Source organism: Martes martes (genome assembly GCF_963455335.1).
Source record: "Martes martes genome assembly, chromosome: 11".
Taxonomy (NCBI): Eukaryota; Metazoa; Chordata; class Mammalia; order Carnivora; family Mustelidae; genus Martes; species Martes martes.
This window is the reverse complement of record NC_137899.1, coordinates 43,296,666-43,322,606: the sequence shown is the minus strand read 5'-3', so window position 1 is coordinate 43,322,606 and position 25,941 is coordinate 43,296,666. Positions and strand designations below refer to the sequence as shown.

The 25,941-nt window shown below is 39.9% G+C and overlaps 1 protein-coding gene across 1 annotated transcript in view; it reads right to left on the bottom strand.

Annotated features, from left to right (window-relative positions):
* Positions 1 to 25,941, bottom strand: part of UMAD1 (UBAP1-MVB12-associated (UMA) domain containing 1) — a 217,326-nt gene that overhangs the window by 173,433 nt on the left and 17,952 nt on the right. Inside the window, exon 2 of the mRNA XM_080817977.1 lies at positions 14,014 to 14,104. Coding sequence (XP_080674103.1) covers positions 14,014 to 14,095 — 82 coding nt within the window. The 5' untranslated portion in view covers positions 14,096 to 14,104. The remainder of the gene's footprint in view (positions 1 to 14,013; positions 14,105 to 25,941) is intronic.

Here is a 25,941-nt window from a genome sequence, read left to right as displayed (position 1 = left end):
GGTGACATAAGTGATAGGGATGAAGAGTACACTTAACAGAGTGAGCACTGAGCAATGTACAGAGTTATTAAATCACTATATTGTATGCCTAAAATTAATATATACTCTATGTTAACTACACTGGAATAAATAAAAATTTAAAGGTTCATGCTAAACATATCAGCCTTTAAGCTGCATCTGTTTATGTTCTCATGATAAATTACTAAAAGTAGAATTTCTAAAGTGAAGGATCTACTTCTTTAAAGCTTCTGATACAGGCTACCAATTCTTCTTCCAGAAGGACTGTGTAAATATAAATTCCCACCAGCCGGAGGCAGGCTGGTACACACAGAGCTCAATTCATTTGCATGTTTCTCTTACGCTGTGACTCAGTGTATGTAACTCTTCTCTCTTGGGCTGTCTTTTTGTTCCTATTGCTACCACCTTAGGATGACACTGAAAAAATGTCAATTTTCAATAACACTGCTACCAACACCAATGTTATCTCTATGGCTGCCTACGTTGTTTGACTGGCAGAAATTCTGCCTCCCTATTTGCCGTCCATCCCTCCATTACCTGCAGACCAGCTGTTTTCCAGAACAAAGAAAGAGTGACGTGTATGCTGGCAGTATAGGAATAGGGAACAGAGTACGCTGCTTAACTCACAGAACTGAACACCAAGGGTAGACAGGACAGCCGCCAAGTTCTAGATGTTAAAAATGTAGGTCTCAACATACTCTACCATGTGCAGATCAGCTGGTTCTTTCCTAGTCTGACTGCGTCCCAGATTCTGCCATTTAGCTGCCTGTCAACCTTAAGTTTCGGTAATTATTATAAAATTTTCCCGTTTATGGGGCGCCTGGGTGGTTCAGTGGGTTGAGGCCTCTGCCTTCGGCTCGGGTCATGATCTCAGGGTCCTGGGATCGAGCCCCGCATGGCGCTCTCTGGTTAGCGGGGAGCCTGCTTCCCTTCTTCTCTCTGCCTGCCTCTCTGCCTACTTGTGATCTCTGTCTGTCAAATAAATAAATAAAATCTTAAAAAAAAATTTTCCCGTTTTCATAAGTATTTTAATAAAAGATTCACCAGGGATAAATTGAGTCTACTAGCTAGATAAAATTTTAACAAAAAAAGAAAAGCTTCATACTGAATTTGTTTCATGGCTGGTGCACTGATTTCTTGGCCTCTTGAAAAAGAGCTCAATGTATCAGAACATACTTTAGTATGACCAATTTATTCCAACAGAGATTAGAATAAATTGAGGGATTTGTCAGTCTCTTTAAATACATAGCACAAAAAAAAGTATTACTGAAATGTTAAGCTATTAAAAACAAACAAAAACTTCGGAGATAAAAATCTAATTTCCTTTCTCATTCACCAGATGAGGAATCTGTGTCCCAGTAAAGTGATCTGAACTGTGTAAGATGAGAAAAGAAATAAGCAGCAAAGCTCCCATCTTCTCCTTCGAAATGTAATCTCTTCCCACACTGAAGGTCACGTAGTGTCTGAAAGTCAAAATGCTCTTTCCAGAACATTATGAAATATTGATATTGGTATTTTAAATTTTATCATACACACTGTAAGTTCAGACAAAATTTTATGTTTAGTTATTCTGTTTAAATTGCTGTTAATATGCAATTTATTTTATTTTGTAGGTTATCAAATAAAATATAAAACCGTGACTTGGACTGCAAATGTTCAAAGAACAAAGCAGCCAAAGAAGTCAGTATGATTGTGTACTTGCAAGTTATTCCTTTATTCATATTCATATTCATGTTGTCTGCCTAATACCTGCTTATAAATTTAATGGTGGCTCTCTCTAGAACTTAAGGAAAATTTCAGAACAAAAACATGCAATTCCATCAGCTTGTTTTTTCCTATAGAAAGACTACTATTATTCAATTTTGTCAGTGTAACACCTCTGCCCTGTTCCAGGAAGGTGCACATGGAACTCAACCCAAGAAATATAGGTTTGTACCACACTGAGCTCTACACGCTTCAAGGTCCTGTAACCTTGGAGACCTACAGGAGCTGAAAGAAAATGCATCCTTTTGGGGAAGGGAAAACATTTAAGCATATCTAAACTGGGAATATTAAAATACATTTGGATTCATTAGCATATTTTCATAACAGGTAGAAATGATAATTGAGTTTTTGTGGTGGTAAATTTAAACCAACTTTGGCAATAAAATGATGCCCACAGGCTAGAAAGGCATTTATATCTCACAGGGAAGGGAATGCTTTTACTATAATTGGTTCATATGGTAATGCGATATTCTATATGAAGTAGCTTCTATACTATACTTACCCTCCTTTCTCTCCTTAGCAAACAAAAGAATCTATATAAAGTATTTTAAATACATAACTCTCAATCGGAAATATTTACATATGAGGCTGTTTAGAATTATCCCTAAAATCTCCTTCAACACTTAGCGATTACATGTTGCAGCATTCCCACCCTTTAAAGGTAGAATGTAAAAAATTGTAGCTTGATTTTATAATAAAAAAGATTAATGAACTTTTTATCATTGCCCTTAAAAACTCTTCTTTAAAATTTGACACACTGAGCATGACTGACACGCAATCAAGTAAAAACAGAATATGTAATCGGTTTTAAACTTTAAATAGTGGCTTTAGAACTATAAAAAGAAACATACACATTTCAATTTTCCTCCCAAATTTCCATGTTTAAAAAAAGAATTACGATTTCATTTATTGCCTTGGGCAATTTTGGAAATGGCATATTTCTAAATATATAACACCTAAAGATACGTGAGTCATATAGGTGACTTGCTTTAAAACTATATTAAGATTAAGACTGTTATCATTAACAGGATTGCTGACTTTAAAAAATAGCTGGTCCAGATTCGCAAAGGAGTCTCCTGCTTCACATCAGTAATCCATTCCTGAATACTGGACTTATGAGAAAATGTATGAGGGACCATCCTATTTCTCTTCAGTTTGGATGAGAAAAATTATAACGTGTTGCACATCAATCTCAAACTACCAACCAATTTCTTAAAATCGAACTAAAATACAGCAAAATGCCTGCATATAAGTAGTGAACTATTATGTTTGTATGTTAAACGTGTTTCCTGATCACCAAACAGTTGATATGATTGTTCACCGATCGGTTGCTTTGTAGCAGTGTTAGACAGAGCCTCCCAGACACCAGCAACATCCAGGATGCTTCCTTCCTGATGCCAGGAGCCATATCTTTCAAAATGTTTACATGGGACTGTGACAACCTAGTCATTTCATTTGCAACACAACTCAAGACTATTTCCATACATTGTTTTGTTAAAATTAAGTTTTGGAAGGTCATAAATATAAACTTTTCCTATAACACATATCAAGTGAAGAAATAGATATATATCCCATGAAGTCTGGACGTTACAAGCTAACCTGTCAAACATCAGTCCAGACATTTTCAGCCACAAGGAACAGAAGCCTATCTAAAAATGGCTTAAATTTTAATGAGGGAATTTACTATCTCACCTTGGAAGGAGTCCAGAGGTTGACAGATGCCAGGCTCGTAAATCTATCAGTTCAACAGTGTCATCATGGACCAAATCGCTTTCTCATTTTACTCTGCCATCTTCAGCATGTTATCTCTGTCTTGAGCCACCTCCCCTCAGCAAAGGTGGACGCGTTGTATGCAACCTCATCAGGCATTTCATCCAGAGAAAACAGCTGCCAGGGGAAGAGGCGGCTCTCTCTCCATTATCTGCCTCTGAGCCCCTCAGCCGAACTTCCTTCACATGCAATCAGGCAGAATTGCCACGGGTGCCCATTCCGAAACTAAGTGCCGGCAAGGTGGATTGGGCCACCCCAACTGGCTAAGACAAACTAGAACTGAGCTCCCAGGGCCGGGAATAAAGCCAGTCTCTCCTGAAACACATGGTCACAGAGATCAAATGAATACTTACTCAGAAGTATGGAAGAAGAGGGAATGAATCTGGAAGAGCCATCCCTGCTCATTTTGTGTTACTATAATTAACTAAAATTAGTATAATTTAAGTCCAGGTGACAGGTGACGTAAGTTCAACAAAGATCCATTTCCACTGGAAAAACGCCTTAATAGAAGACATTACCAAGTTTTCTAACCAAGTACTAAATGATCCAGAGGTCATTTCAAAACCCGTCGTCAACATGTTGATTGAGGATGTGCTTTATGGAACTCACTGTGCTATTAGCTAAGACACACAGCAGACAAGATGTCTAGAAGGAGGTTACAATCCAAGTGGTAAAACATAAAAAGAAAAGTTTAAGTAACATTACAGAAGAATGATAGAAGAGCTACTGCAAGAACGGTGACAGGTCCATATACAAGCAAAACCAAGAGTAAACTACCATTGCTAATTACATATTTAATATAACAAGTAAAAGAGTTCTCCAGTCACGGTTTGGGATTTGTACATCTCTATTATCATCTGCATGCTTTTAGTTTTCCTAACAGCAAACTAATTGCAGTATCATGTCCCAAAGGCACCACTGGAAAAATATGCACGTATGCTCATACCACACTGACAAGACAGAGAAACGCCAACACATGAATGAGCTGTCCCTAACGGTACTCATTCTATCGAACACCTGATGTTCAATAGTATTGTTTTGAGATGTTATTTAATTTTTATTTTTATCTTAATTTTTATTTTTGGAGGTCTAGACACTTAGAGACACTTAACCTCCTTATAGATACCGCCTTGGCTATGTATCTCACATTATAGTAATTATTCCTTAATTTTCTTTTAGCTGCTCAAAAGTCATTCTGCTTTCTGAAGCCAAGCTAGTTCAAGTGGCCAATGAGATGTGACACACCTCTGACAACGACTGTGCTACCTCTGACCTTAAAATAAAAATATCCTAAGATCACACAGCCCAAGGGGCTAGTAAACATCTGGATGCATAGCAACATCTAGACAAGTGATTCTTTAACCTCTTTAGGGTCACAGAACTTTGAGAATCTGAGGAAATGTAAGGAACCTTCTCCTCAGAAAAACGCAAACACAAAATTTTGCCTATAATCTCAGCTCCCCAGTCATCATGGCTAAGAACCCCTGACATAGGGAGACCAACAGGGACAATGGCTGGTTATCACAGTTACTAAACTCTTTCAACCAATCCATCAGCAAACTATTTTAAGGGTTCGTTTTCCTTCGGTGCTGCCAAGCATATTTTCACCTTGTACATCAGGAAATAATCGATGCCAGAAATAAAAATAAATCATCCTGTAAGTTTAGAAATGAGCTATTTGACTTAGAATATCGAAAAATTTCAGAACGATGGCTCCTTTAAGTCAATTATACTATAATGTAAGGTTTTAGTATATATAATAATTCTCATTAAAAACATGACTAATGTATATCTCTGTATATATGTATACATAAAATATGTACACATAATCATAAAAGTATGACTTTTTAATGAAAATACCAATTGTAGGATATCAGTTTATAATCTAACTTATAACCACAGTGTAGCAGAAATTCTTTTTAGAATTCAGTATAGTTGACATAGTGTTGTATTAGTTTCAGGTGTGCAATATAGCAAGTTAACAGTTCCATACATTACTCAGTGCTCATCAAGATAAGTGTACTCTTCTTTTTTTTTTTTTAATTTGACAGAGAGAGATCACAAGTAGGCAGAGAGGCAGGCAGAGAGGGAGGGGGGAAGGAGGCGCCCTGCAGAGAGCCCGATGTGGGGCTTGATCCCAGGACCCTGAGATCATGACCCAAGCGGAAGGCAGAGGCTTAACCCACTGAGCCACCCAGGCACCCCAAGTTCTTTGCATATTTTGAATAGTAACCCCTCATCTGATATACCACTTGGAAACATCTTCTGCCATTCAGTAGGTTGCCTTGTTTTGGTTTCCTTTGCTGCCCAAAATCTTTTTATTGTGGGATGGTCCTAACAGTTTATTTTTGCTTTTGTTTCCCCTGACTGAGGAAGACATCTAAAAAGAAGTCGCTACAGCTGATGTCAGAGAAATCACTTCCTATGTTCTTTTCTAGGAGTTTTATAGTTTTAGGTCTCCATTTAGGTCTTTAATCTACTTTTTTTTAAAAAAGATTTTATTTATTTATTTGACAGACAGAGATCACAAGTAGGCAGAGAGGCAGGCAGAGAGAGAGGGGAAAGCAGGCTCCCCGCTGAGCAGAGAGCCCGATGCAGGGCTAGATCCCAGGACCCTGAGATCACGACCTGAGCCGAAGGCAGAGGCTTTAACTCACTGAGCCCCCCAGGCACCCCAGGTCTTTAATCCACTTTGAGTTTATATTTTTGTAGGTTTTCAAAAGTGGTCCTCTTTTGTTCTTTTGCATGTAGTCATCCAGTTTCCCCAGCACTGTTTGTTGAAGAGACTTTCTTTCCCCCATTGTATATTCTTGTCTCTTTTGTCATAGAAAAGTCCTATGGGTTGCTTTTTAAAAAATGCTGATTCTCAGGCTAGAGCTCCAAAGATTCTGTTTCACTAAGTAGGGGTCAGGCCCAGGAATCTGCAGCATTTTCAACAAGGAGCAGAGTACCTGTGACAGAGCGGGTGCTCAGGAGTGTTCAATTAGTGATCACTACAATAAGAAAAAACTCCATCACACAAATTTTACATGTTTTTCTCGTGGCTGACTTTATTAGATAATGCTATTCTGAGGTGACACCTTAATTCTATCATGACAGACTAAAGGAAGAAGATACGTTTTTCTGAAATTCACGGTTATGAAGATTAATGTGCTACCCTTAGTAAGAATCCTTCCTTTCATAACATGCTTTGGTTGCATTCAAAGGGAAAAAATAGATGCTGAGTAAGACAACCGCTAAAATATGAAAGAATACGGTCATATTATTCAGATTACCAGAAAGCCAACCCTACCTGAATTGCCAGTACAAAGTACCATGCTCGTGTGTACATTTTACTGTCATCCTCATTGTTATTTCCTCAATAGAACGAAAGAAAATATAAAATTTTAAGCTCAAATATAAAAACTACTCATCACAATGTTTCAGTTAAATAGTCTCAAATGTGGAAGATACAGCATCGTGAAAGCCTCCAAGAAAATACTAGAGGAAACTCGTTTATGGAATACGGTGTTGCGTGCTTAAATTGCTTCCCTACTGATATTGCCTAAGTAAGTGCCCTCTGGGAAACAGCAGCAGAGTAAACCAGTCACTGACCCCCCCCCCCCAAATAGCTACAGGAAAAATATGGCTGCCAGAAGGTTTTATTTCAAAGAAAAAGCTCTTCTGAAGAGCTTACAGGTGTTAATCCATCACATAGATGTACTATGGCTAAAGATGAAAAGGGTTATAGGCCACTTGGCATTCACATTTGTGTAATTAGGTTAATAAAGAGTTTCTCAACCGCTCCACTGATTAAAAAAAAAAAAAGATTTAAGTTTCCAAATATATTAAGAAACTTAAAGCTTTCTGCTTTTTACCTGATGTTTGAAAGGACATGTGTTTAACCTAGAAATGTTGTGGTTTTGTTTGCTTGTTGTTTATTTGTTTATGGCTCAACTACAGTAGAAGAGAAACTGTAAGTCTATATTTTTATGAGGTCCTTTCCAAAGTGTTTGCTGGTGTATGATCACTAAATTACAGAGAACAGAATAGCTGTGGTGCTGGGCTCTGCATGCACACTAGAACTGTCTGGAGAACACTGAAAAAAAAAAAAAAATTCCTGTCTGTGTCAAACCCCAGGCCTCTCTAACCAGAATATATGGATTCTGGAGGTGCCAGCACCAGTGTCTTTTCAAAGTGCTCTCTAATGCACAGGAGGGTTAGAACCAGGGAGGCAAAGAGACGGATCATCCGACTGACATCACTGAGCCCCAGGATGAATGACTGACTTGCTCACAATTAAGTGTATGAAACAGCGGGCTCAGTTCTGCTTCTCAGTATGGTCCACACCTCTCCTTTGCCCCATGATGTTCCTTCTAACCTGCTCAGTCGAGGAGACAAGGCCGGGGGTACACCCCACACGGGACAGACTTGCCTCAACACTTCCAACTCCAAAGTGTCGCTAGATGAACGGGTAAACCAGAATTAGGAGCCAATGAATGTGAAAGTCCTGTTAATTCTATCCATAGTGGGAAAATAAACAAGTGCATGATGAAGTTAGTTGAAAAATCCTGGCACACTTGCTTTAGAATTGAAAGGTCAGAGTAAAAATACAGATTGCCAAGTAAAGTAATTGCAATTTGAGTTTTTCTGGTATCACAATACATGGGTAAAGAGATACGAATAGGGTCAGTTGCTTTTTTAGTCCATCAACACTCTATTTTTTAAAAAGATTTGGTATACTTCTGTTCTAAGAAAAGGGAGTAAAAATAGAAAGCACACACTAAAAATCTGCTTAGTTTTTATCTTTGTTGTTTTAATTAAAGCCTTCGGTCCTACAGAGACTCAAAGTGACTTACTGTCCCTCATCTCTTAGAATGTAAATTTGTCTTGTACACAGCCAAATTTCCACTTTTAAATAAAGAAAGGAGCACAGAGACAAAGAGATTACCAAAAATTTCCATATAAAAATGGAATAGTTTAACTGGAGTGTGTACAGACGGTTTGAATGATTCTGAGGATGAGGATCTTAAAAAATAAGCCATTACGTTTCAAAATCTGATCTATCATTTCAACTGGAAAACAGAAGGTGAGACTGAGTTACATATTTCAATATCAATACTTCAAAGATGATGAAATCCAAGCCACTGAATTACTAAACTCTGATTCTCAATTCAGTTTTACGAAAGAATCAGCTTATTGGGAACTATGGGTCCCTGTGCCCTACTTTAAGAAGCACCTGCAAATTCTGAAAGCGGTGATGAACCTAAGCCCTTCCATCTTCAGGGCAGTCCTCGCCCTATTTCATTCCACTGGGTCCAAAGTCCTATTCAATATCTGGTCAACCATGTCAGCGAACATAACAAGAGTAATCTAAATTAATCCTTTTCATCTTACATTCCGTGGGGTTTTCTTGTTGCTTTTATTTTTCCTTCTTCTTGCCATAACATAATAAGCTAATTCATGCCTTTGTCTTAGTTTTGGAAGGAATTACATGCCAACGTCTAGGCAACAGATACCCTTTTCCTTAATTTAAAATAACTACGAGGTTGCACACTACAGTAGTAAATTTGTAATCAACTTAAAGATAATGTCTTAAAAGTACAATTAAACATGTCATAACACAAGAAAACCCTGGTAATTACTAATAGTACCACGCTCACTGGGGTTTTAAACACTAGTATAAAACTAAGAAAAATCGCCACCCAGTGATGCAAATGAAAACTGCAATTTGTTTTTGTGTAAAACGAGTACCCTGGAGGATTACTTCAACTTCATTACTGAATGAAGGAATAGCTATTACCTTCTTATGTGAATGGGAACTGGTTACAAGGGAAAGGATGTTTTTGTACAAGGCTTTCCCCGCCTTATCCTTATTCAGCACACTCGACATTTCACAAAGGCTGAAAGCTTTGGAAACCTTAACAGGGAAAAAGCTTTCTGTCCAAAAGTGAGCTAATTGTATACCAACATCCCAGCTATTCCTATTATCATCAAAGTACCTAGGCTGTGCCTGAACCCTGAGTTTCAAGTCGCGGGGTGTTGACTTCAGCAACTCAGCAATGCCATCTAATCTTTGTGACCTAAAACCTCTTTCTGTTAAATAAGCAGGAAGGATTGCCTAGAGTAAAAGGTACTCTGGAGTGGGAAAAAAGAGATAATTCATACCTTTTACAACACAATTTACTGACCATTTCAGAAACAGGTTATCAAGACCACATACAATGATAATCTCACAGATTCCGTAGAATCCATATCAAGAAGAAGTTGTTGCCATAAATATAATTGTTTTTCTAAGTCTTTATTTGGTTGTATCACTTCCAAAACACAAGAAAACCCATTATATACATTTATTTTCCTGCAATGTATCTATTGCACATGAGGACAAAGACAGTTATGTGGATATATGATAACCAAAATATATGTGTGCAAATATGGGGCATGTTAATAAGAACATTTCATATCTACCATTTGACTTATTTGGCATTTTCCCAAATATTTTACACAGTATGCACTGAGACTAAAGTGGGTATTACATTTGTCAGTATGTTATCACATGATAAAAAAGAACAACTTAGCAGAACAAGTCAGCTTAAAAAAGGAGGTTACCACTTTTAAAGTGGTAACCCCTTTAAAAACCATTTTTAAAGACAGCTTATTATATGCCTAATAATCTGTCCTGACTTTTACCAGTCAAATCAATTAAGTCCCTAACTGTCGGTGCATTTTTTACTAACTAAATAATGTATACTATCTTCCAACCTCAACCTCATTAAGATTACTGTTGTCTGACATAGTTAAAAGTATTTAGACTATTATACATTACATACTACATACTGAAAGGTTTAAGGTAGCCAAAATCATAGCCCAACTTTATGAACAACCAACGCTCTTTTATTTAAAAATGAAATCAAAGAAACACAGCACTTTCTCTTTGAAATAGTAAGGAACACAATGTAAAAATTTTTTTAAAGAGCTTAAAATGTCACTAATGTTTTAAAATTCAAAATGATATTATGACATTTAAAAAAAAAAAAAAAGATGGGTAGCTTAGTGGTTAAGAGGATTAGGCTCCAAAGTCAGATTGCCTGGACTCCTTCCAGATTGGCTACACGTTAGCTGGAGGAACTCAGAGAAGTTAAGTCCTCACCTGTACGTGGACATAACACCACCATTTCACTGACAGGGCTGTTCTAAGCACCTTACACATGGTAACCCACTTAATCCTCTCCATAACCCTGTGGGGTTGGTACTATTTTTGTGCTCATTTTCTAAATGCCCTCCCACCCCCAGAGGTTATATAACTTGCCCAAAATGGTGAGGGGTGGCATATACGCCATTCCAAAATATGCCACTTTGGCATAAGGATTGTTCTGAGCCGAAGGCTCTTAAAACACAGCAGGTGCAAGAAGGGGTCTCTAGCCTCCCCTTTCCTTCCTAAAAGCAGGAGATAAAGTCCCCTAGAGAAGATGCCAGGAGGAAAGAAATACTCCTATCAGCAGAGGTGGAGAACTGAGGCCAAGAGAACTCTGTACAACAGACCCTGTTAAAATAACTCTTATCTTTCTTTAGTCTCCCCACATTCTTTACTTTTCCACAAGGGCCTCTTTGTTCAACCTGGTATATAAGCACATAGGTTTTGCCACGTCTTTGGTCTTCATTTTCCTGAGGTGGGAGGAGCTCCCATGTACATCGAAAAATCTGCATGCTTCCCTCCTGTCATCGCGTTCTATGTGTATGTATTTCCTAGGCCCAGGCAGAGACCTTAAGAGGAGCGAGAAGTTCTGCCTCCCCTGAAACAGAGACTCTGGCAAGTTGGAGAGCCAGGATACTGAGCCAACAGGTCTGGCTCGAGTCAGGATTCTTATCTGCGCTTCCCCGCAGTGCCTCTGAGGTGTTCCTGAGAAAGAAGGGAGGTGGTGTGATTGATGAGAAGAGAAAGAAGACACAGGAAGAGAGAGAGCTGATACTGATGCTGGCTAATACGACCACAACTTCAGGAGAGTAACTAAGTTCACAGAACAGTAGGTAGACGCAAAGATTTTTCACAGAAAGTGGCGAAGGGGTAAAGCTTTGTACCTGGAGGGAAATAGGGCTAAACAGAGACAAGCATCAACACTCATGGAAGCAGAAGGACGAGAAAGTCTCAGCAGACATCTATGGGACTTGTGTGGCTTGGGTCATCTGAAAGAGGGAGTACCACCAGTTGCATTTCAAATTACATCACTGTGGTGGAACGACGACAGAAGTGTCACCATGGTTGCTGCGGGGGAGGTACCGTGCAGGGACAGAACCTACCCGACTCCATCCGAGATGGTCCTGGGAAAATGCCCTTAAAGTACAGCATGTTGGCTTTCAGGAAAATATACCCTCAGAGCTTAGGTATATCAGATGGCACAGCTGGAACATGAGAGCAGATCAGAGTCATGAAGTCCTGGAAGTTTCCTCATGAATTAGCAAATCTGCAAGTTTCTGTATCTTCTGAGGCTCAGCTAAAGACTGCATCTTAAACCAGAGTCTTTTCTAGAAGAGGAAAGGTCCACAGCAAATAAGCTTCACCCACTGAGGTAGAACCGCCTGGAAACTGTGCCGCTATTGGTCTAGCTGGCTAAAGTGAAGCATCTACATGTTTCGAGCCACCAGACACTGGAGACTTCAGAAAGAGCAGCAGCTGGAGTGTTTTCGCCTGTGGTTAAAACTTAGCCCTAAGTTTTGCCAAGCGCAGGCAAGAGAGCCAGAGAGGTGAAGAAGATGTATAAAGAGTTGCTGAGGCCGAGCATTAGAAATTGCACGTGCTCTCAAAGATGTCTGTGCGCTTCTCTCACAGCCTTTAGATGGCTATTTGATTAAAAAAATAATAATATTGATTTCAAGTCATGAAACAACAGAAAGTAGCAAAGTTCTCTACATATGTATTCAGACTACAGAAAAACAGAACTGAGTTAGGAACATCAGGCTTTGTTGAAGCAAATTTTGAGAGATGAATTTCTTGTGAAAGGCCTAAAGAAGAGACCAGAGGCATCCTTGAGGTTCAGTAGTGAAGCTAATTCAGGAGGTAAGAGGGAAGCAATGCTGGCAGATTTCAAGGAACAGAAGTTGGGACTGACGGAGCCAGTTCTGACCAGGAAGCCATGGCATAAACTCCTGACGTGGTAAGAAGGGCCAGATATACAGGTGTGTGCATGGCAGAGACCAGATCCTAAAGAGAAGGGCTAAAGAGGCAGAGACCCACCCACCTATACTTCTAAAAGTATGGGGAAAGAGGCACAGCAGGAACCCTGGCTCTGAGGGGGCCTAAACTGAATATTCAGGATGACCCTTAAACCCAAGGAGCCATCCTCCACTTCTCAAAGACATACAGAGCATTTGCCAATGCAAGGGGACTCTGGTCTGACTGGGTCAACATAAAGACTGTTAAGAGGTAGGAAGCTAGAATCTGGAAAGGGAAACACCTGAGAAACATCCCAGGGAGCAAATACCCTATGAATTCATGCACAGCTTCTCGAGGAAGGAGCTGAATTTGGCAGGAGGAAGTCCAGAGTGGAAGAGGATGCCTGCTACGTGGGAACATTGGGTTTTGGCTCACCACCCTCTGGGGAGAGAATTTCTGGGAAGAACTATACAAAGACTGCAAATCTCCTCCTCAGGGGGAAAGACACAGTGACATGAAGGAAATGTTTTTTTTCAGAATTCCCTTTGGAAAGAGCATAGTATTTGAAAGAAGGTTTTTTTGTTTTGTTTTGTTTTGTTTTTTAAAGCTACCAAAATCATAATAAGTGCAGGTATCAATTTTATAACAGAAAATAAACCAGTCTTTTTTTTAAAAATATTTTATTTATTTATTTGACAGGCAGAGATCACAAGTAGGCAGAGAGATGGGCAGAGAGAGAGAGAGGAAGGGAAGCAGGCTCCCTGCTGAGCAGAGAGCCCAATGCGGGGCTCGATCCCAGGACTCTGGGATCATGACCTGAGCCGTAGGCAGAGGCTTTAACCCACTGAGCCACCCAGGCGCCCCAAAAATAAACCAGTCTTAACAAACACATAGGAGACACAATTTAACATATTTAAAAAGTATACTTCATCCAGTAAATTATTTATTGGATGTCTAATTTAATTTCAGATGCTAATTTAAGAAGCAAGGTTTGGTGCTATTTATAAAACAGAACTTGAATCTACCAAGGATCCTTCAAGACTTCTGGTTTTTCACAATTAAAAAGGTTGACCAGCTTATCATGTAGAAAAAAAAGGGATGATTTTTCACATTTAATTTGAAGGATACAGCCAAAGTAATATATAAGAAGTGTATGACTTGATGAGAACATTCTAAGCGATTGACCACCTTTATTTTTATAGATTTCATATACATAAATGAATTCTGGAATTAGAAGGAAATAATTAAAAAAATCAATCACATAATTTCCAAGTAATCTTTTAAAGGAAAAATTCTTCAACCAATTATGATTACCTCTTAAAAAGACTCACCTAAAAGGACAAATCCATCTGCTTCTGTCTCTGGTGTGGAAGGCTTTTTAGATTCTGGAGATTTTCTGAAGAAGGGAAACATTGCGGCTATCTGAAACAGAAACACTATATAATGTCAAGTTCAAAGGAAAATACAAAAAAGTCTTACCCTTTTTAGTAAAAAGCCAAACACAGAGATAACACTATAATTACTTTTAGGAATTCTATTACCAGACTTAAGAACATAAGCCCCCTCCAGGTGTCAGAAGACAAACCCAGAAATTAAGGGGCAAAGACTTCCAGTTCACAACCTTGTGTGTCTTTTGAACCATGCAACCTCTATCAATTTCTGAACAGGCAGGAAGTAACACAAGAAATTATACACATAAAACTAAAATCAACAGATAACACCAGAATCTGTAAAGATCTCGCTAACTATAACATGGACACCGGACTGAGGAAAGGAAAAACAAAACAAAACAAAAACTTGTCCAGGTTTCTTGTCATGCCACCATCAGTTTAAGCATCATAAAACTGAGGCCACCTGAAAAAAAGAAAGGAAGGCACTTCTAACATACTCCATAGTCGGTTACCTGAGTCAGACACTCGCGGGCTGACTGTATCCATTGCAACTTTAAATTCAATGCAGATCTTTGTGTTGGTAAGATTTTGTACCCCAACACACACCCACACACCACATTTCTCTTTCTCCTCCCATCTTCGTACATTCAGGGAGGACAACAACTCCTAGAAAACAACTGGGAAAGGAGTTGGGGGGAACCTGATAGGATACGTCACATTCTGAGTACAGTCCCTATAAGCAAAGCAACGTAAGTCTTGGTGGCAGCAAGTGCTCCGTGTTTTAATTTCATATATTCCACCCACATCAGAAAACCAAGTAGGGAGGGTAAATAAAGATTTTATCTGAGCAAAGCCTTCTGGAAATGGAGAACTGTACTGAGGTTTGCTGAGGTTGACCTGCTCTAAGCCGTGGACCCGAATGGACGGTGATGGAGCTTATTTGTTGATAAACTTACTTGGCCGATTTTACTTTTAAAGGAAAACAACTGGAGAAGAATAACACAAGGCATGTGATCAAGAAAATTGTTCAGTAAAGGAAAAGGAACGGCCTCTGAAATCCTCAAAGAAAACACTTATACAGTGACAGGTCCGAAAGAAAGGTCTGGAAACAGTTTGGCATCCTCCATAGAGGACAAGGAGACACGGCCCATAAGGAACTGGTGAAAATAAGATTAGATGCAAAAGCAAGTGCAAAAGATGAAAAGACACAGAGTGAGATGCGAAGAATAATTGAGTAAGATGAAGAGAAGCCTGTGGGAGAAGGAAATGGTATTAGAAGAGAACTGGTTGGCTTACAGGCAGGAATGTATAAAAATAGAGCTTAGATTTAAAGACTTGAAAGACTGGAAAAGGCAACTAACTTCTCAACCCCAAGCAGTTGAAAATAATATGAAGAAAGCCACTGAAGGAACAATAGTTGATTAAAACTCAACCTTGGGCAAGCATCAAAGCAAGAATACAACCATTACACCTGACATTAAACCCTCAGCATGGATCCATGTGGCACCTAGTCAATTCCTTTACTTGGGATAAAATGGTTCAGAAATGGACGAAGAGGGTAGGTCTTCAGCAGAAGCCTAGCAGAGAAAAGTTACCCTCAAATACAGAAGGAGGGAAGAAGCACTTGTGGGGTGAATGCAGTGAGGGATGTAGCAAATCTGAGAGATGTCTAGCCAAAATTGTAGGTCTGGCTTTAAAACAAGACCAGAGCAGCTGGGAGGCTCAGTTGGTTAAGCAGCTGGCTCAGGTCATGATCTCAGGGTCATGGGATCGAGCCGTCCACTGGGCTCTCACTAGAGTGTGCTTGAGATTCTCTCGCTCTTTCCCTCTTCCTCTGTTCTGAAATAAATATGTATATGTGTGTGTGTGTGTGTTAAAGGAGGACTATGACTAGTGGATATTTAAAACAGCCGTAGAGACAGAAAGTTGCCAGGGAAAACTGCTTAGACCCCAGTGAGGGCCCATTCTCTAGTGGCCAAGGAAGTTACCAGAAAAGGAGGAAACTCCAAGAGGCAGTATGTTTCCCAGTTCCACCAGCGTGGGAGAGCCTGGGGCGTGGGTCATTTTAACTCACGAAGCCCGCAGACCAAGAGATGGCACACCTGGGCCTGATGGAGAGACACTGGACTTCGAGTGGGATGCTGTGGCTGAATGGAGCAGTTTAGATGATTGCGCTTGGGGAGGGGTGAGTTATTTTGCCTACAATGAGGAGAACTGTATGTGATGACCACAAAGGAGAACCACGGGATCATTAGGGTTGATCACTGGCTTTCGGGCTTAGCGGGACACAGGACTGCAGTGTTCTTTCCTCCTTGGAGGCAGATGAGGCCATGTGGCTTGCTCAGTTCACTGTGTCATGTGCCATCAGGGTGCTACATCAAGGAGCTTTGTGAAACACAGAGAAAGAGAAGCCCTTTCAAAACTGGTTCCTGTTCTAGCATGTAAAGAAAAGCCTTCTAATAGAAGGATTCAAATTTCCAATACTTTTTCTTTTAAGGTTTATTTATCTATTTGACAGAGAGAGAGAGAGAGAGAGAGAGCACAAGCAGGGGGAGCAGCAGGCAGAGGGAGAAGCAGGCTCTCTGCTGAGCTGGGAGCCCAACGTGGGGCTCGATCCCAGGACCATGGGATCACGACCTGAGTTAAAGGCAGATATTTAGCCAACTGAGCCACGCAGGCGCCCCTCCAATACCTTTTCATGTCTGGCCACAAAACAGAAATGGAACGAACATGGAAATTATAAAATGGGCTCTGATAAGTCAGTCTCAAGCCCCCCAAATTTAAATCTGTTGTTATAAAAGCCAGACCAAAAGGCACCCGGCTGGCTCAATCAGTTAAACGTCTGACTCTTGGTTTCTCTTTTTAATTCAAGTGTTTTGTACAGAATTTATAACTTAATTAAGGGAAGGATTTAAGCTTTCCATGACCTAAAACATCAAATTTAAACTATACACAGGCTCCATCAGTTTGTTGCTAGTATGACTGATTGGCAATGAATAATATTATAGTCCTTTAGAACATTATAAACATTAGAAAAGGAGGGACAACTTGGGTTCCATGAGTCAAGCAATTTCCAGACACGGAAGAAATAAATTAGGAGTAAGAGAAAAGAAGTCAAGACAGAATAAAAGAACTCAGAATGGCAGCAAAGAAGAGCTCACTACAAATACCCATCTGAAAGAACTCTAAAATTGTTACAAAAATACCAGTCACCCTCACACCCATCACTCCACCAATCTGGCCGCCACCCTAACTCCTTCTTCAAGATGTTTCTCCGTGAGAACAAGTTTCCAACTTTACAGGTCTTGGGTTTCCCTTGTATAGCCAATACTGCTGCTGACACTAATGAGTCATTCCACAAGGCACCAAGAAAGTCAGTGCACTCACACATATTTACAGAAATCACTCCATGCAAGAAAAGACTATGTCCTGGACACTAGGATACATAATGCAATTATCTTTCTCCCAGGAGATTTTTTCCTATCACTGAAAAAAACACAGAGTGGCACAAAAATGTACCCTGGTGAGGCTGGCAATAACATTGTAAGCTCTCCCCTCTATGAACTACACCCACGGTCAGAAAGCTGTGTGGGTAGGTCACAACCCCAGCGGCTAGACTGAGCTGTCCTGTCTGAGACTAGAAACAAGGAAGGAGAGGTGATTGACTACAACCCCCCAACATGTGTTGGGCTCCTAGAGTGTCAGTCATTATACCAAATTGCTTTATGTACTCTATCTCCTACAACCTCATAGCCAGCTCTCCACGTATGTCTAAGGATTCACAATGTGTAAGTGAAAGAATCAAAGTAAAGGAGATTAAGTATTGGTCCAAGTTTATGTGGCTGCTCAACAGCCAAGCTAGAATTTTAAACCAAGTTCTTTTGCAACCGAACTGAAAGCTTTTCATCAACAAAGCACCAAGACAAGGAGTCCTTGACAGGTAGATCACTTGTGTTGGACTTTAATGTCATATCACTATCAGTCACATGCACAGTATCAGTCACATACATTTGATTCACTCCAATTCTGTCTTTATCAATCTCTTCTTTCCCAAGTCTTGCTCAGCTCTAGGTTCTGAAGATACTTACTAATTCCACAGCATCTAGGTTCAAGAACTTCATTTACTTTGTATTTCTATTTTACAAACATCTATTAAGTGCTTAGGCCAGGTACTGACCAAGCATTGCCAATGCAGCACCCAACTTATATCCAGAAGGAACAAGTGCAGCCTCAGCCCACCATAGTTCTGAGACAATCCTTAGCAACAATAAGAGTGATTGAAGAGCCCCATCCCCAAAGTGGAGGAAGCTGGTAATAGTCCTGCTGCCCCAAGTGTAGTATAAGGGAAGCCCCAAGCACTCATGCTTCTCACGTACATGGCCTTGACAGCTGGCCTTCAGCTTGGAGTTCTTAAGCATATTCCAGTCTCATTTCCTTATTTACAATTTTCAATATTTTAAAAATTGTCTACAATAAGTGAATTTTATACTTATAAACAAGAAAAATGCCAACATTTACTCTTAAAAATTCATTATTAGCCAGTAGCAACGTTCTTGCTTGGCTGAGCTGAGACCCAACCCAGAATGAATGTCTCCTAATTCTCAAACATGGAAATCCTCAAGCTACCTCAGTATGGATGGGGGATGAAGAATTCACCTGCCCCAGCCACAGGCTGGGAGAAAATACTTGCAAGTCACATATCTGTTAAAGAATGCCTATCAAGGGGCGTCTGGGTGGCTCAGCTGGGTAAGCGTTTGCCTTCAGCTCAGGTCATGATGGCAAGGTACTGGGATGGAGCCTTGCATTGGGTTCCCTGCTCAGCACGGAGTCTGCTTCTCTCTCTCCCTCTGCCCCTCACCCCTGCTCGTGCTCTCTCTCTCTCAAAAATAAATAAATAAAATCTTAAAAGAAAAAAAAGAACACATATTTAGAAAATATAAAGAACTCTTTTTCAAAAAATTTTATTTATTTATTTGATAGAGAGAGAGATCACAAGTAGGCAGAGAGGCAGGCAGAGAGACAGGGGGAAGCAGGCTCCCTGCCAAGCAGAGAGCCCAATGTGGAACTCGATCCCAGGACCCTGAGATCACGCCCTAAGCCGAAGGCAGAGGCTCAACCCACTGAGCCACCCAGGCGCCCCTATAAACAACTCTTAATGAGAAAACAATAAAAACTGGGCAAAAGTTATGACAGACACTTCACCAAAGAAGGTATGTGGATGGCAAACAATCACATGCAAAGATATTCAACATCCTTAACTAACAGGCAAAGGCAAATTAAAATCTCAGCAAGATACCACCATATACCAATTAAAATGTTTAAAATTTAGAAGGCCTGCCATGCCGAGGGCTGGCAAAAACGTGGAACAACTGGAAGTCTTGTATACCACAGTAGGTGTGTAACACAGTACAACCACTATGAGTAAGAATTTGGCAGCTTCCTGAAAATATAAACATACATCTACCATATGACCCAGACCTTCTCTCAGGTATTTACCTAAGAGAACTGAGAGCGTATGTCACACTTGTACACAAATGTCAGCCAGCTTTTTGAGTAAAAGCCCCAAAATGGAAACAACCCAAATGTCCAAAACCAGATAAATGGACACACTGTGGCATATCCATAACACTGTTCAGCAGTAAAATGGAATGAAGTCCTAAAATATGCTGCAACATGCATGAATCTCAACAGAATTAAGCTGAGTGAAAGAAGCCAGACAAAAAAGAGTTCATATTGTACGATTCCATTTATAAGAACTTCCAGAAAATGCAAACTAATGTATAGTGACAGAAAGCAGATCAGTGGTTGTCTGGGGAATGGGGAAGCAGGGGGTGGGTGGAGGAAGGAGGAATTACAAAGAAGTACAAGGAAACTTTGGGGCTGATGAATATGTTCATTATAGTGATTGTGGGGATGGTTTCAGCGGCATAAATGCATCTCAAAACTCATCAAACGATACACTTTCAATATGTGAAATTTTTTGTATGTTGTAAGAACTCAATAAAACTATTTTAAAAATTCGCTATTAGCACAATAACCTAGATGTCATAAAAATGTTTAGTTCACAATGATTCGGAAAATTGCCTCCAATCTCTCAAACCCCTGTGTGTGTGTTACAGATACAGTCTTTGTATAAAAGACAAAATGCTTCTCTTCTCTGTGTAGTCACACGAAACAGAAAAATAAAAGGACAGTGTCTTCACTTTTAATGGTATACAGAAACTGCATATAAAAGGGTTGTTAGCTTGATCGCTAGGCAGCACAGCTCTTATTGCTCTGAAAGGGCAGAGAGTAGGGCGAGTAATATATTTATTTTTCCCTATTATTCTAAGGCTTACCTATTAAGTAATATTACCCATGACAAAAGGATGAAGGCAACCTGGTTTTCTCAATTGATTATCTTCTTTCAATTTCAATATACTAGATAATGTAAAATGCAAATACACCACAATTCCCATCTGTGATTGATCAACAGCAGCCACTTAACAGTAATAACATACAAGTTTCCCCTGCTATCCAAATGTAGAGAGTTTCTAGAAAAGCATTTTGTAAGCCAAAATGGCAAAAAAATGAAAAAGTAGTTAGCATTAATTTATATGGAAAAATTTTTGAACATGCCCAGACTCCCAAGATAATTTCTCTTCAGCTTTTCAGGTACCTTAGGACACATCTTGCTAAGGGATACACAAAATAAATGCAGATAAAGCCGGGGCAGAGTGGAGAGCTATAGCAGCTTGATGCTGAAATGCTCAGTGTAGTTCCCAGGAAAGGAGCTTGGCGGGGTCGCACAATGCCTCTGTAATAGCTTGCTGCAAACCAACACTGACCCTCTTTTTACTTTCCACCTTTTTCATAAAAGTGGAAAATCCTCCTCAGACTTGTTTTAGTCAGCGACAACAGGTACTAAGGTTAAGTCTTTCGTAAGAGCAAAGCAATATAATGTGAACTTTCAAAAAGCAGGGGATACCTGTATGCAAACACACGTGCGTGGTTTTTTTCCCCCCCTTCATATTTGCTCCCGAAGGAATCCAGAAGAGTCAGTGAGAATTAGAAGAGCCGTGTTGGGACTTCACAAATAGGTAGCCTTGAGTTCAACGTCATCTGCTGGGTAGCGTACAGACACAAAGCAAGGAGAAGGAGGGCCTCTGCTGTAAGAAGGGTCACTAAGAACAAACAGTACAGTGCGTTTAGAGGACAGCAAAGGAATTATTAACCTGGGTGGCTCAGCTGTTAAGTGTCTGCCTTCGGCTTTGGTCATGATCCCAGGGTCCTGGGATCCAGCCCTGCATCAGGCTCCCTGCCCCATGGGAAGCCTGCTTCTCTCTTTCCCACTCCCCCTGCTTGTATTCCCTCTCTCTGGTCAAATAAATAAATAAGATCTTAAAAAAAGGGGGGGGATTATCTTCAACAGAGGCATGCACATAAGCAGCAGAAATTAACACTGCAAGAGCAAGGTCAAGAACAAGGTGGAGACACATTATTGAAAGGGCTGAAGAGTCAAGAATATGTTAGAATAGCCACAGTTGCAGACCAGGCTCTGTTTAATGTTACTGTATGGTCTAGGATCTTGAGGAAAGTCATGTTTCAGAAAGATTAAGATTAACACGACATGCTGAAGAGGCTGACTGAGAGCACGGAGTCAAGAAGTTAGAGAGCTGTAGCATAAAGGGATTGGATTAGATGGGCGACGTTTGAATAAAAGGAAGGGATGTGCAGAAATACGGAGCAGGACCTAGTAACTCTCTGCTCTACAAAAATGCAGATGGAAAGGAATTACCACAAGGCGACTGAGAGTTTAAGCCTGAGGGACTGAAGAAAGTGATATTATGAATTAGAAAAGAAGGAAAGGGAGTTCATTTTGGGAGAGGAAATATAATGAATTCCATTTCAAACAAGCTAAATGTAAGGGAAACAGGACTCGTCCAAATATAAATATGTAAAACGCAGTTAGAAAAATAAGACCTAGTGCCCCAGAGAAAGGGAGTTGTTAGCACATAAGTGGTAGCCAAAATCAGGAACATCAGTGGTATTTCAAATGGAAAATGTGAAAGTTCAGGGCTTGAGGTAACGATCTCTAAGACCTCAGATTATACTATGACAATGCATCCCCTTAATTCCCACCAAAGTGATGTGTACACTCCCTTTTCTTCAGTATTTTCAAAAACATACTTGGCGGTCTTATCAGGACTTAAATATTAACTCGACTATATTGTTTCACGTTTCAAAACTGCAGAAACAACTGACCTCTTCAGCATAACCCAGGAGTGGTAAATTCAAATGCCAATCAGCTAAGAATGCGTGAAGCCAGCCTCCTGTGAGACAGGGAGTGACAGGGAGTGCGGGCCGGTCTCCCACGGGCACCTCCAGAGAGGGAGGGAGGGAGACAGATACCCAGGGAGCCACGAGGAGGAGCCCTTCACCAAAACAAGGCTTGTAAGGGCTTGATTCAGGAACCAGTGAAAGGCATCTTTTGATGGTTTTGAGCTAAGGAAACCTGGACTCAGATTTGCACATGCTGTTATAGCCAAGCTAAAAACAACAATAAGAACAGTAACAACAACAAACACACATGGGACCAGGCTGAAGCTACGGTTAGCTCACATCTCCCCCACAAAGATGATTCCAAAGCATCTAGAAAGCTTGGTGGAACGCAGCCTGAACATCCAAAGCTGCCTCGGTCTGAAGGGCTCATTTAAGGCCTGTGAGCGGGACTAGGAGCCTGGGTTCCCCTACTGCTGCTCCTGCTCTCTCAGTCCTATTAGAGAACCTTCCAGCTAAAGTGATTTATTTTTCCTCAAACATTTTTTAATAGATCATTTTAGCTGATATGATCTACTTATACTTCTTTAATCATTTGCTTTAACATCTTTTTTTTTTAAAGATTTTATTTATTCATTTGACATACAGAGATCACAAGTAGGCAGAGAGGCAGGCAGAGAGAAAGGGGGAAGCAGGCTCCCCGCTGAGCAGAGAGCCCAATGCGGGGCTCGATCCCAGGACCCTGGGATCATGACCTGAGCCAAAGGCAGAGGCTTTAACCCAGTGAGCCATCCAGGCGCCCCCATCTTTTTTTTTTCTTAAAGATTTTATTTTTTTATATGACAGACAGAGAAAGAAGAGAGAGAGCACAAGCAGGGAGAGTGGCAGAGGGAGAAGCAGACTGCCCACTGAGCAGGGAGCCCGATGCGGGACTCGATCCCAGAACCCTGGGATCATGAGCTGAGCAGAAGGCAGTCGCTAAACCTATTGAGCCACCCAGGCGCCCATAACATCTTTTCTGTATATTCTTTACAGTATGTCTTTTGACTGTATTTGTTTTATACTATTTCACTCTTTCTGTAGTTTTCCTAATTTACTGGTTTCTTAAAAAAAAAACAACTAGCAGGCCTTCTAATTATAAAAGTAATTTCTATTTCTGTGTGTGAAGGGGTTGAGGGGATAAGCGTGTTTATACTTAGAAAACAAAAATATGGAAACCTATACAGTGAACCTAATAGCTGTCATTACCAGGATGCATGACCAGTTTCTATTCACTGTACAGTTCTCTTGTAGTATTCACATTTTTCTATTTTCTATCTAAAAAACAAAACAAAAAAAACCAGAAGGCACCTTTGGTGTTTCCAGTCATAGTTTCGTGAAGGAACGTGGGCCTAGTGTCACCAACTCTGATTTTTCAAGACAAAGTGGAAATCGAATTATTTTGGAAAAAATCTAGTTTTTAGGTGATAGCAACAAACTAAAAATATTTTTAAAATGCTCCAGAGACTGAATAAACCTTCCACAAACTGGATGTGGCCTTCAGGTGCATGTTAAACTTAGGTCAGGAATGTGCATTATAGCTTAAATCTCATCAGCATAAAGAAAAATTGTGAAAAGCTTTGGAATTTAGCAGATCTTCTGGCTAGCTTATCCATATGGATTATGGTAACTTTTGTTTATCTTTGACTAGGTTATATCACCATACTATAGGAGGTAACTTGTAGAAAATGATAGTCATGCCAATAATTCCTCTCCAAAGAAATGTATCAGGTAGAATGCATTCATTACTGCTCTGTGGGATAGTGACCAGATTTGCATCCATTTGTAAATTCAACATTCCCTTCTTTGGCTAGAAACGTGTGGTGATACTTTGAGTTCTCTTTTGAACAAGTTATAATATCTTACAAGTTCCCTCCTTAATGAGTTCAGTAGTCTTTTTTATATTTGTATGAAAGAGATTAATTTAACCCCTTTTAAAATTTATCCATTACTTTTGGACTACCAAATAGGATTACCCAAAGGTTTTCCCTCTGTTTTGCCATCCCAGATAGCTTTTTTATTTTTAAAGGTCTGTGATACTGGTGTAATAGGGGAAAGGTATGGGTATCTGAGAGGATAAGCAAGTGGGGAGCAAGGAAAGGACCTTTAAACTGATGTCACAGATAAGCTCCCAGGAAGTCTGAAAGCGAATTAATTGAACGGAAGCATTAACACAAATTTCATTTCCACCTCTTTGATTTTATGTTCAGACTGGCCCCTCTCCCCCAAAACACTCCAGAAACAAATACACAAACAAACAAAAACAAAGAACTGAATCTAGGATCTACAGCTGTTTTTCAAACTGCAGGTCCCAATCTTTCAGCAGAAGCAAACTCAATTTAGTGGGTCATGACCACATTTTTAAATAAAATGAAATAAGAAACAAAAAAATAAGAAGAAAGGGAAAAGAAGCAAAAAGATATCAGAGAGTATCACGTATGGTAAATAATGGTTTATGAACTTTTGCTTTGGATGTTAGGTCATGATATGAAACGTATCTCTTAGTTTGGGTTGCAGGCAAAAGTTTCAAAGCCACTAATCTTACGGCACTGCTCACATAACCCCTAAAAGGACTGTCAGACATTATGCACCCCTTTGCACTTTTTAAGGTAACATCTAGAACTAATCCACTGAAGATTATAAAGGATGTAGTTTCTAGCATATCATAAATATACAAATGTGGAAATAAAACTGTTATAACATTATTTTAAACTTCCCCAATGGAATCTAAACACCAGAGCATTTTAATATCCACCATCAACGATTTTAAAAATACATGAACAAGTTCTTTCTAATAGTAGGAAATTTTACATTGCTCTTTCTTCCTCCCTGAACTGGTATTTCCATTCCATCTCCCCTGGTCTTGAGCAGCTCAGGGATGTCCCCAGAACACACCAGCACAGTTTTTACAACATAGCTAGATGTGTACAAAGTGGTGATGGCAACCTCATTTTGAAGACAGCCCGTCCTTTAATGTAACACTTTTAACCTTTTCACTTGTCACCTAACTGGAAAGTGACATCATGCACATATATAACAGCCATTAAAAACTGAAGAGATATGATTTAAGAAAACTCACTTCCCTAACATGACGAATATAGTTGCTTTTAGCAAATTGGTAAGTTAAACAGGTATGATTTTTAGCTTAACAGAGTATCTAAAATACTTAGAAAGGTGGGAGATCTTGAGCTAGAAATTCATAATTATATAGCCAGGCAAGACAGGATTCTGGAAGAGTGTAAAGGCGCTCCAGAGAATTTCACAGGGAAGATTCCACACAGGGGCCAAGTTGGAATTCTTTTCTGCATTTTGTAGGCTTTTTATTAATTTGGGTTGGGGGGTGTTTCTAGTTTGTCACCCCAACTTGGTGACTTTTAACAGTTGGCTTTACTTGCCATGGGGAGCAGCACAAAGGCTTCATCTGATAATCTCAACTGCCAGCTACTCATTAGCGTGTAAGAGGCATACCACTAGGAGCTGTTTGCAATCATTAGCTGTTGCTATAATAATAAAATCCTGCTATCTTGGAAGCATTACATAATCTGAAATTACTAACTTTCTGGAATTTTC